Source organism: Antedon mediterranea, chromosome 7 (assembly GCF_964355755.1).
Source record: "Antedon mediterranea chromosome 7, ecAntMedi1.1, whole genome shotgun sequence".
NCBI classification, from domain to species: Eukaryota; Metazoa; Echinodermata; class Crinoidea; order Comatulida; family Antedonidae; genus Antedon; species Antedon mediterranea.
Window position 1 is genome coordinate 8,254,497 of NC_092676.1, and position 12,695 is coordinate 8,267,191.

The following is a 12,695-nucleotide window of genomic DNA, read 5'->3' on the forward strand; positions in this document are numbered from 1 at the left end:
TAAATCATTTGTTTTACTGAATATTTTATAGTTTTGCTGGTCTAAATGAATTCCTATCTTTCAGTGCTTTACATCCATTTATGTTTTCAAACCAAATTTGAACAAATGCCAAATATTCCAGTTCTGAATTTTTAATTTAAAATTAATATCACAATTATAATTTTGGACTTAAGACAACAAAATAGACAATTAATGATAATGAAATATTCACCATTCAGTATTCACCAAAAAGTACAAAACAAGTTAACTGGTTGAAGGTTGAAAATCTTCATTAAAAATATTCTGCCTAAAATCCTTTGCCATTTTACTTGATCTCTGTTCTACAGTAATTCTCATGAATTCTTCTACTCTCATTGATGTCATCCACCATCATCAAAGCTTTGCGTAGCCTGTACGCCTTGCGCAGCCTACGCCTTGCGTGTGAACTAGACAGTGGCGTTATTAACGCAACTCACTACGTCACGTCCTTGGCGTTATTAATGACAGCTATATACCCATCTTAACTAACGCCACGGACCTAACTCCAGTGATGCTTGAATAATTTTTACCTTAAGATAGTTACCTAAACTTGTTTGTGTTATATGTATTTTACTATATGTATTTTTAAACGATACTTGGACAGTTTCGTTTTTTAAAGCCATTTATTAATATACGAAAACACCGTACGTGTGAACAACTTGGCATTTTAATCCATGGCTTAGCATTGGCATAAGTCATGCCAGTCTTATTATGCCGTACATGTGAACGTACCCTTAATCTTTTTTTCTCTTGGAACCTTCCCTTCCATTCATCATTCCAATACTTTAAGTAAAACACACATGTCTCAGAATATATCTATGCCATTAGTTTCTTTTCTTGGTTACAATTAATGGCTTTTTTGTTCAATTGATGACGTTCAAAGAGCTCCACATTGGTCAACTTATCTGTTTATTTTAAGTTCTGTCTACACTTTCAAACTTGATGTGCTCATAATAATATGGAACTGATGTCATATCATTACCTAATTTGGGCATACATATTTTTTGTCAAATTTGATAGTGCAGATAGAGCTTTACAATAGACAGCGTTAGTTATACTGTTGCTACAATATACAGTACTACACTATAACTACTACAAATAAGTGTGATATTTATAATTATATTAGTTTAGTATTAAACAATTACCTGACAAACTGTAATCAAGTTAACAGAAACATTATTTTTTTAATTTACTGGTTAAATTTAACAGTTTTAAAATTTTCTTTTTTTTTTACAACACAATCCCCTTTTTCAGGAAAACTGAATAACTTTGATAATAAATCTACAAAATGACCTACAGTATTCAAAGTTTGATTTTATTATTAAAGCTCATGTACAAGCATGAATTTTAAATATAATATCTGGTTAATTGTATATAAATCAAATATTTGTAACTGAAATCAAGACGAAAAAACATGAATTTCTCTTAATTTGGTCAAATACAAAATTTGGCAAAATTCTGCCATAAAAACCAGGAAGACTTTTTTTCAGTAGTTAGGTAGTTTAACCTAATGTAATAACATGTCTGGTGACTCCCTAGAAGGTGAAAAAAGATGGTGGATATACGGTGGATAATTTTTGCTATAGCATGTAAATAAAAATCTGAATTTGAAAAAAAAGGCCGCACCTAGCCTTTAAATCTTTATTTTTCATGTTTTAGGGAACAAAAATAATCATTCTTTCTTATTAATAAGAACATAAATAAGAAAGAAATATAAGATTTATTACATTAACATAGAATTAATTACATTGCTTAACAAATCCTGTTACACTTTCAACAGATACTAAATTGATATTAATTATCCTATTAAAATAATGCAATATACATGTAACATAAGGACGCTATTGAAGTTGAAACAGACGATGATACGACCTAATGAAGCAGATGATTCCTAAAACACAAAAGGTGCTTTATAATGAAGAGAGTTGTGTAATGCAGTAAAATCAATACATATTGTACAGCATAACTAAGAAAATATTGAACTTCTCCATAGACAGAATTAAATGAGCAAATAGTTGTATTCTTAAATAATTACCTGCATGATTTACTACCTTAATGACAGCTTACTGTATGTAAGTCAATTTGGTATTTTAGGGAAAACATGAAATTATAGTAACTAAGGTTTCTATGTTGTCTATAGTATAGTATAGTATATATAGTACAGCCATCAAAAAATCTGTCGTATAGTATACGAGAGCTTTTTAGATGGCTGGTGCTAAATATAATTAAAATTAAAAATAACTTTCTAAGCATGGAGTAAGATATATTTTTAGATACAGAGTATATATATATATGATTAGTAAAACTAAATATTTAAGGAGAAAATGTTGTAATGTATATTACAGTAAAGATGTATTGTCCCCACAAAAACATGAAAAATGAAGTATTAATACCCATCAGATTTTTTAACAAAGAAAGAAAAAACAGTGTCTTCACTTATAAAATTCAACAGAAATTCATTCTATTTTTTTGCATTAAATTTCATTTCCTCAGGTAAATAATTTTTTTGTTATGTTGAATTTTTTTTATCAAAGTGAATAATTTAATATTATGGAACATCAAAATGGCCTATTAAAAATAAAATGTGAAAAACTTTTATATATGGAACCATGGTTTCTGCAGCCAAACAACAATAACTGTTGATTAAGTTTTTGATAAACTTACATTAGATGTATTGTCCCCTAAACAAATTCTTAACAAAATATTGTTGTTGAATATGCCATTTTAATTACATAAAATAATAGTTATCCACTTTGACCAAAAATTGGATCAAACAAAATGTATTTACCCAAAAAACTGCAATTTAAAGCAAAAAATAGTCAAATTGGCTGCCAGCCATGGGTTTTTGGTTGAATTTAACTGTTTATTTTGTCGTTTTATTTCCTTTTCATCATTCATAGAAACAAATTTAAAAACCTTCATATTATACAATTGTCTTAAATGAATGTTATCCCGACCCTGGACTGTACCATACAGTAATTGCATTCTACAATTTTGATGCGAAAAGTAAATGCTATAATAAATCCAAAATCAAAAGATTTATTTATAATATAAAAAGCAGCATACAATTTTTTAAATATCATCGATTTCTTTTCTATTTATAACAATTTTTTTTAAAAAAATGTTGAAAAATCAAATTGGTAAACTGAATTCGTTTTCAATCAATACTTATTCAGTTGCCATGTAAACCACAAATGTTCCCTGTGTAACATCTGTTGAGCACAGTATCTCATACAATATTGGATTTAGTTATTAGTTTTGTGTTCTCTCTCCTGTATGTGAATAGTGATATTTACAAAAGAGTCCAGCACAGCTTTTGCATAATCAAAAATCACTATCTGGCCTTTTATGTTATTTATTATACCCTAAAGCCATGTATTAATAGTCAAATGGCCTTCCTCTTTTTTCAATGCTTTGCAGTAACTATATTGCGTGCTGTACTATAACCATTGAACATTATGTATGATAAAGCAATTCCACATTGTATACAGTTGATTTCTGTACTATTAAATATTCCTAATATATTTTTTATATAGAATAACTTTAAAACAAATCAAGGCTATCTCCAAATACATACTGTATATATATAGAGATGTTATTTATCAATTCAATATATTATTTGAGTACACTAACAAGTTTATCCTATAAAATATTCAGATTTTAACAACTTACAATTTAATAACTTAATAATAATACTAATAATAAAATTACAAGACACGTCCCGACATGAAAGCAAAATTAAAAATAAGTACACTGTAATGTTTTTCTATTAACCATTTCATCTGTTATAACATGTATTGGCTAGAATGGCAATTTATAACCGACCATTGTTATGAAAAGTTGGGAAATATTTCTATATAGTTTTATCTCATATTCAAAAATGAAATGATTACAAAATCTCTAAAGAACCATATGAAAATTTAATCTACAGAATACAAATATGCATACATTTTTTAATATGTAAAAGGGATTCTTAAGCTCTGTCTTACACACTATCAAACATTACTGTATGTGACAAAAAATGTGATGTGCCCATATATGGACATGATGATGTCACCACTATCCTATTTAAGCATTTAATTTACTACTTGGGCACATCACATTGTTTTTGTCATATACACTTTGATAGTGTATAGACAGAGCTTTAATATACATATACATTTTCTTTGTAGTTTACACACACACAATGATAAAATAATATGAAACTAAAACAACAAGCTATTATAGAAAATAAACAGCAACTTACCACAACATGGTATCAACCTTCCAATTGTCACCAAGACGAAAAAATAGGAAAGGAGCGATTTGGATTGGGACATTGTTCGGTGAACAGTCATTATGAGTGATTCAATGAAGTTCCTTTTTCACTAATAAGAAAATATCTAGGCCCAGCATAGTACATAGTTTTTGACAAGCAGTGATAGGCTTGTGAATTCTAGGCCTAAGCTTGCTCGTGTTATGAAATTCCACATCTGTTTTCACCCAGTGTCAAGTGACAAAAGGACACAGGTAAGTCCCGTTCTTATCTGTTTTTCGGACTGTGCTTCCGCTCCGGCATCATCTTCTGTCAGGAATGACCAAAAACGTTTTATTACGTAACATTAAAACGGCCTTTCAACGTGACTTCTGAGAATAGTAACTTCATAAAATAAACAACCAAATGGTGATTTTATGTAACTTTATCTTTTAAAATATTTTTAAACGTTTCACCGCATCAGTCGTGTCTAAACTGTCAAAGCGTGACACCGTGTGAATTTTTACTCTCTGGTGGTGGTTGGTTGTTGCTTGTTGTTGCTACATAAAGAGGGCGGAATTTATAATACGCCGACAAAAATAAAATAATATCATTATTTGTTTATTTTAATGAACATAAATAGTTAGAGGTATATTTTTTTTCTTTTTCAAAGAACGGAATTTCTCTGAAAAAAAAAGTGAGAAGAGGGGACAAATTGTGTTTAGTAGAATGCAAACAGACTTAATCAATGAAGTAAATTCTATTTTACGCTAATGGCGTTCCATACCAACATACACGTGATGAAAATAAAGAAATAAGAACTTCTCCTGGAAAACCCCAAACAACATCATCATCATGTCTGTTTTATCAAAAAGTGGTTTGTACATTCAGGAAATAGCAGACAAGGATTTTTTGGTTAAGGGTTTTCAAGAAGTAGCGAAAAACCCCTACCATAAAGATAATAACCCAAAGGTAAATATTTTTAGTTAGGCCTAGGCTAGAGCCTACTGTCGACCCTCTGCTCTGTATGGCACCGACCGCGGCTCTCTATACTTCTGCCCGGTGACGTTTCAGTCCGGGACGTTTCGACCCATACAACTCAGTTGGTATTTTAGCGTCTATTAGGCCAAAACTAAAAAATATAAAATTTACATTTCTCAATAAAAAATGAGGTTCAAGTTTCTTCAAATAAATGTTTATTAATGATGAGAAAACAAATTGATGCAATGTGACAAACAAAATCCCTATTATTATAAAATAAAAAGGTTCCAGCAGGACGATTCGGCCCTAAAAATTAAGACGATTCAGCCCGGGACTATTCGGCCCACTTTGTGGCCCAAAACGTCTCACTTTAGACCAAATTCATATTCATTTTTTTTGGTATTTATCAAGTTTTTAAAGGTGTTTAACAATCCGTATTTTATTGATATTGACAATGTTGATATAATATATATAATAAATTACTAAAAAAACGTCATTTTATATTGAATTTATTACTTCAAAAACCTTGTTTATTTCGTGCATTCACCAAGCGGCCAACAGAGTGCCGGGCGTAACTTGTTTACATCGTTCGTGTGACTAAAAAATTATCATTTTCGACAATGTTTTCAAAATGTTTGCTTTATTGCATCTTTATCTCTAGTAGTACTGCCTCATAGTCTCTCTGAAAATAAAGTTTGTGGAAAAAAGCTTATTTTATGCTTATAAAATGCATATCAAAGCCGATAAATTTAAGTGTGCTGAATTATCTCAGGGCCAAATTGTCTCGGGGCCGAATCGTCCCGCTACCATTATAAAAGGGCAATTTACACAGACGAGCAGAAAAACATGAAGGTTGTCCCACACCACGTAGAAATGTCACTTTTCTCAGCGGAAACCGCCTCTCCATTTCAAACTTTGTGTAAAAGGGCATAAGGAATATAAACATAGATTCTATTTTTGTATGAGTGTTGGCAAGCGAGGCATGTGCGGCACGCCAAATATTTGTGCGAGGCATCATTTTATCATTTTCAAAAGTGCGAGGCATGCGAGGCATGCGGGACATATATTTAACAATTTCAAAAAGGTGCGAGGCATATCTTAACGTACTATTATGCTATATTATAGGCATAATAATCAATTATTTATATTTGTATAAAAATAATAGGCCTAGCGTATCTAAATAGATTCAATACACTCAACATGTTTATTTTTATGTAACTATTGTTTTTTTCATTCAAGTCATATCGTGTCAAATTTTACTTTTACAAAAGTGCCAAAACTGTTCAAAAGTTGTGCATCTGTAATTCGGTATGCATTGCACAGTCTTCAACTTTCGATAAACAATAATTGTTATAGCGACACTTATCATCAAGTGACTGCCATGTTTGTTGGCATTTCGAGCGTGTTCACTTAACAATTAATTTAACATGTCTCTCGAACATAGCAGAGAGAAAATAATATTTTGTCACACCCCCGTGCCTTGATCCGGTAGACCCGAGAGATGGAAAATCCCTCTTTACTATTTAGCAAGTAGCGGCGGAGTGATTCTGCCCTGAGAGGATTTGGCCTTGTGGCGATTCCCCTCCTATGTAGCACATGGTTTCAGCAGCAACGCACAGACTTCTCTCTGAGCGGCGTGCCAAAGACATTTTTGACATTCAATTCTCTAGGAAATCAACACGTGTACCTCTCTCGCAAATAAAATGAACAGCGATGGCCAGGACAAGTACAATAACTGGCGGTGAATAAAAGGTAACTGATATGCCGATCAAATAACATGCCGCAAAGAAAAAAAATTGTGAGAGAATTCTAGAGCGCGTGTGAGAAAGACTTACGTCCGACAATCGTAATGCTAGGCCTAAAATTAAACTTTAGCTAATAATATGCTTAGCCCTAACCTAGAGGCCTATGCAGAAAATAATTTAATCAATTTTTATATAATAATAATAATTGGTGTAATATTTTAATGATACACTATTCCTGTTTTAGTAGGCTAGGTATATTACGATTTTTATTTATTGTTGTCCATGTACGTACTAATAAACCTGGCGCTAGTTTCCTTCGCTTGTATTTTGTACTCCAAATTTGATAACTAGCTTTATCGTGTGAATACCACACCTTAGAAGTATACCTCATGAGTACTTTAATGAAAGAATCACATAAAAAGTAACAAATAAATCCTTAAATTAATGATTTTACCAGCGTGTTCCTCGCACACTGTTCGCGAATTTCACGTATGTTCAATATTTTTGTTTCTACGATAATAGAGGACTAAAACTCAGTGGAATCCGTCAATTTCTCATGCATTTATTGGTGAAAAACACGTTTTATTTCAATATATTTGTTAATCTGTCAATAAAAATACTGTAATAATTAATGTTACTGCTGATAGGCCTACTGTTCTGTTTTCAAAGAATAATAATCGATCCTAAATCAACATCACTACCTAGCCTAGACCTAGGACATCCTACTAAGGATATTATGATGAATTGTTCTATTTTATTCTTTAAAAGGTTAACGAAACCGTGTACAGTATCAACAGTAACATTTTTCCTTACTGACTGACAAAATCTTCACCAAATAATGCGTTAAATATATAGATTCCACAGAGTTTTTAGCCCTCTAATTAATTTTGCTCTTTTGACGTTCCATAGAAACCAAAATATTGAACATTGAGTGTGTGCAAAATTCGCGAACAGTATGCGAGAAAAACGTCTGTAAAATCACCAATTTAACGGATTTATTCTTCATTAAAGTAGGCTTACTAATTCTAAGGTGTGGTATTCACGATAAAGCATGGTTAACAAATTTCGAGTTGAAATACAAGGCAGGTGCAAAAGGGAACTAGCCTACTAGCGGGCCTAGGCTACTTCAATTTTGGTAATTTCATGCCTCGCAATTTGGAGAAATGATAAAATGATGCCTCACATTTTTTGATGATGGTAAAACGATGCCTCGCATAAATTTGTGACTTGCTGCACATACCTCGCTTCCTCGCACTTTGTTTCTACCCTTTTTTTATTTCTGTTTATTACTGCTTTTCTGTGTAAATTGGTCTTAACTTTAGTAACATCCTTTTGTAAACACCTTTCTTGATACAGTATCTATACTAGCAATTATAACCGCTCAATGGCGGGTTTAAATTTTAATATTAAACCTTCTCGATGCAATTCCGATTAATTTGATGTACTTCATAACCCCTGGACGTCAGTATCTCCCCATACTCACCAACCTCCACCCCACACTCGGACGATTTAAAAAAAATAAATTCTTTCCAGTACAAATTTCAATTCAACAACTACTTTTAGCTTCTTAATGAGAAGGTGTTACATAGCTATGATAGGCCTATGGTTTAAGTACTTTGCAAACTGTGTTAATGGATAGGTGTCATATTGGATGATTAAAATATCTAATTTTGATACTGCTGAATTACCTCTACTGTAGACTTCTTTCTCCTCTCCCCATCACAGCGGCCATTAACATACCTTATATCTCCTCCCCAGACAGACTTTCCTATTACAATTCTGGTCAATTTGATAGTCTACTACCCTTATCCCAAGCAAAAATCCTCACCATCCACTCAACCCAGCTCCCCTCCCAAACCCCCGGACTCAAGGAATTTTTAAAATGTAGTCTAAAACCTTTCCGTTACAATTGCGGTCATTTTGATAACCATTATGTATGGTTACGTGCAGAAACAGAAATTTGTATAACGAACAAACATCGAAAGTGGGGAAAAGTGGGGAATTTTGACCCCATTTTGGCCCCTAACATGGATCCAAAATGGTGGATGATGTTAAAATATAGTTGAACCTTCCCAGTACTATTGCGCTCTTTTGTTATTTTTTAGGGAATCATCAATCTTGGGACAGCGGAAAATAAACTTATGTATGATGTGTTATCGAAAAAGGTAGGGAACTTCAGTTTCATTTTTCATTTTTAAAATAGATCAGTGAGATTTCTGTCACAATACAATCTCTCGTGTGATGTATGAAAAATCCCACCTCTCCCTCATTTGGTCAGTAACCCCGTACCTGATATGTTCACGGATAATGGTATTTACATCTTCCCTGATTATACTACCTACTGTCATTATAACCTAGTATAGTAGTAATATTTAAAATTTTAACTGCTTTGTTTTTTAGTTGGCTGAACCAGATTTACATATATGGAGAAAAGACATGTTGATGTATTCTAATATAGCTGGTTATTATGAGTTTCGAGAAACTATTGCTGAATTTTTAACGAAAAGAACCAATGCAGTCACTCCCCTTGATCCTAATAAGGTTTGTGTTATTAACTACAGATATATTTAGGCGTTTTTTGCAACCAACACTAGTTCAGAAAAAAAATACATGGCACAAAATGTTTGAACCCACCACTCAACTCCAATCCAAATCATTATTTAGCTAACAGGTTTTAGCTCGCGCTACCGCAAATGAAAACAAACACTGTCGACTGTTTGAAGAACAAACAATCAACGGTTCCCACATAGAAAATGCGCATTGCAAAAAAAATGTTATGTCGCTGTGTATATCAGCAGAAAAAGTATGCTCCTTTTGCTGATTTCTGCACAATACATAGGAGTGTCATTCCCGGGCCACCTTAATATAGTGGGAGGTGCCACCTTAATATAGTGGGAGGTGCCATTTATCATGAATTTTATGTGCAAGAGTACCATTCTGACCATCTAAGGGGGCCTGTGTTTCAAATACTTAGTGTCTTGGCCCCCTATTTCAAAATCTTGGATCCGCCCCTGAAAACATGAATGTAATAATTAAAAGATGAATTCATTTTACAAAGTAATTTTATTTTAGATGGCTGTTATGAATGGATGTGGATCCGTCATCGAAACAATTGCATTTGCTGTTTCAGATGCTGGAGGTTAGTTTTATTATTAGCAATTTTTTTTTAGACATACCGTATATTTCGGTGTATAAGTCGCACCTGTGTATAAGACGCACCCCTAACTGAGAGTAAAATATCGGTATTTTTTATATCGTCGGTGTATAAGACGCGCCTTATATTTCATCAAAACAATGTTTTTTTAAATTGTAATCAATATTATTGTAATAATATATTTTGTTATATCTGCAACGGCGTCCTTTATTTAGGTTTTTTCTTACCTAGGCTCGGCCGCGCCAAGCCTCAACAGCCGCAACATCGAGTGCATGACCGTGAGTGTAACACGTACGACGTGTGGGCTAGCCTCGCTCGATCATTTCGAGAGGGCGCACGTTTTCACGGACAATCGTATTCGATTAGTATCTATGTATCCGAGAAGTGTGTACGCTAGGTCCATGCTATAATCACCTGGAGAATATACTAGTCGAATACCGTACACCATGTGGCCGCCAAGAAGGGCTTGCGCTGGGGGTACGGCGATCGTGCGTATAACTACTGTATAAATAAATACTATTCCAATCGTACGTAAACGTTTACAAATGAAATTTTATCGCCATAATGAACAAATCTTTTCATCATATTTAGTATAACATCATGCTAAAATGCCTTGAAAACTAGGCAGAAGCAGGTTGCCGTTACGTTAATTAGTTACTGTAGCTAGGCCTAGCCTGCTCAGGCCTAGCAAACGAGGTGACGATAGCCTAGGCCTAGGCCTATGTACAATCTGTGTGGTGAGGCATTTATGTTCGGTGTATAAGACGCACCCTTAATTTAGAGGTCAAATTTGCGTGTCAAAAGTGCGACTTATACACCGAAATATACGGTAGAGTAAGATGCTTACAGTAGCAAAGTTATTTTATTTTCTTCATTTATTAAAGATGTATTGTCCCCAAAAAACATGAAAAATGAAGAATAATTAAATCAGAATTTATTTTTTTTTGTAGTTTAAAAAAAACTTTTGTAGAAAAAAAAAATGGAAAAAAAATAATTTTTTCACTTATAAAATGACAAAATAAAGGGTTAAATTCAACCCGAAATCCATTGGCTGTCAGCCAATTTGACTATTTTGCTTTAAATTACAGTTTTTTTCAGGTAAATAATTTTACCAATTGCTGTCAAAGTGGATAATTATTATGTGACATTAAAATAGCATATTATTTTTTCAGGGGGACAATACATCTTTAATATAATAATAATATTTGTTCTTATATAGCACTTATTTCACAATGACCATTATTACCCCGGTCATTTTTTGGATCAAGCAATTATGGAAACATACCATAATGCAGCTATTAATCAGCACAAAGTTGTGTCTTGATCTACCCAGGTACCCATTTATACATCTGGGGTGGAGAGAGGCAAACGTACAGTAAGTAATTAAGTAATGCTGCGAGAGTCCAAATGTAGAGTTTGCGCAATGAATAATTAAATCACATTGTTTTAAATGGAATCTGTACAACTGCCGGTTGACGCATCTTGCACTTAAACATATAGACAATTGTGTAAGATAAGAATTGGCTGATGAGTTTATAGGGATGATGAATGTCCAAACATATATTTCATCAGGAATCGTCATCCAACCCATCGTAGAACTAATTGCCATTACTATTATCGAGCTCAGTGAAAACGATCAACCCTAGTTTTTTTGCCATTTTTAATTGTTCTATTCTTCTCTGTGTTCTGTTGACAGAACGGACAAGAAGATTACAAGGTACCTCACTGTAATTGCAATGAACCCAATGTCGTTAAGTACAATAAATATGGCGAATGCATACTCTCAGCCTTGCCAATGACTTTTGCCAGAGGTAGTGCAAGGTACACTCTCTTTGCCATAGTTATTATTCCTAAAATATGAAATATTGATAAAGTTTTAGTTCATTTGCTGCTAATGGTGGACAACTCAGCACAATCCATCATAGTAGCCATGCAAAGCCGATAATGATTCTACATTTTGCACAATTGAAGCGTTTGGTACTAAATGGATTAATAATGTTAATAGCTCGATCAACATTCAGAAAAAATGAACACTGAGCACTGTCCAGAGAGAGTAGAAATAGTCCCTGCAAAACTGCAAAGGAAACTGCTTTTCCAATCTCTTGCCATTTTTGCGTACTGTCCATGATAATGTATAACTGCATTCTGCAAGATTAGTAATGATTGTGGTTTGGACCTTATTGACATTGTTACCTTTTTAAACTTTTGTGATATGATGACAATCAAATTGCCAATGACATGCCAATGATCATCATTAATACACGGAGAACTTTGCTTTTTAGCAAGTCTTCACATGATGCAAAGGCATCAACGGGTTCGCAGTTCGCAATGACACCAACAACGCAACAGAGACAAGAGAAATCGGAGTACCTATGAGAGTAAAGTAAATGAATATGAATAGTTTTTTTTTTTTCGGAGGCCCAAATTGTTAACTATCGATCCCAAAAAGAATGAGTAAAAGTTTAGAATATTCAATGATTTTGAAGTACATTTATTTGATGCTTTCGCATAAATTATGAATACTAAACTACTATCTGTGTAGTATTGTAGCATAATTACACAG

At 33.1% G+C, this 12,695-nt stretch overlaps 1 protein-coding gene across 1 annotated transcript in view; it reads left to right on the forward strand.

Annotated features, from left to right (window-relative positions):
* Positions 1-5,057: 5,057 nt before the first annotated feature.
* The window catches only part of LOC140054276 (1-aminocyclopropane-1-carboxylate synthase-like protein 1), a 73,794-nt gene continuing 66,156 nt past the window's right edge, over positions 5,058-12,695 (forward strand). The window contains exons 1-4 of the mRNA XM_072099209.1: positions 5,058-5,224; positions 9,084-9,143; positions 9,379-9,519; positions 10,051-10,117. Coding sequence (XP_071955310.1) covers positions 5,108-5,224; positions 9,084-9,143; positions 9,379-9,519; positions 10,051-10,117 — 385 coding nt within the window. The 5' untranslated portion in view covers positions 5,058-5,107. The remainder of the gene's footprint in view (positions 5,225-9,083; positions 9,144-9,378; positions 9,520-10,050; positions 10,118-12,695) is intronic.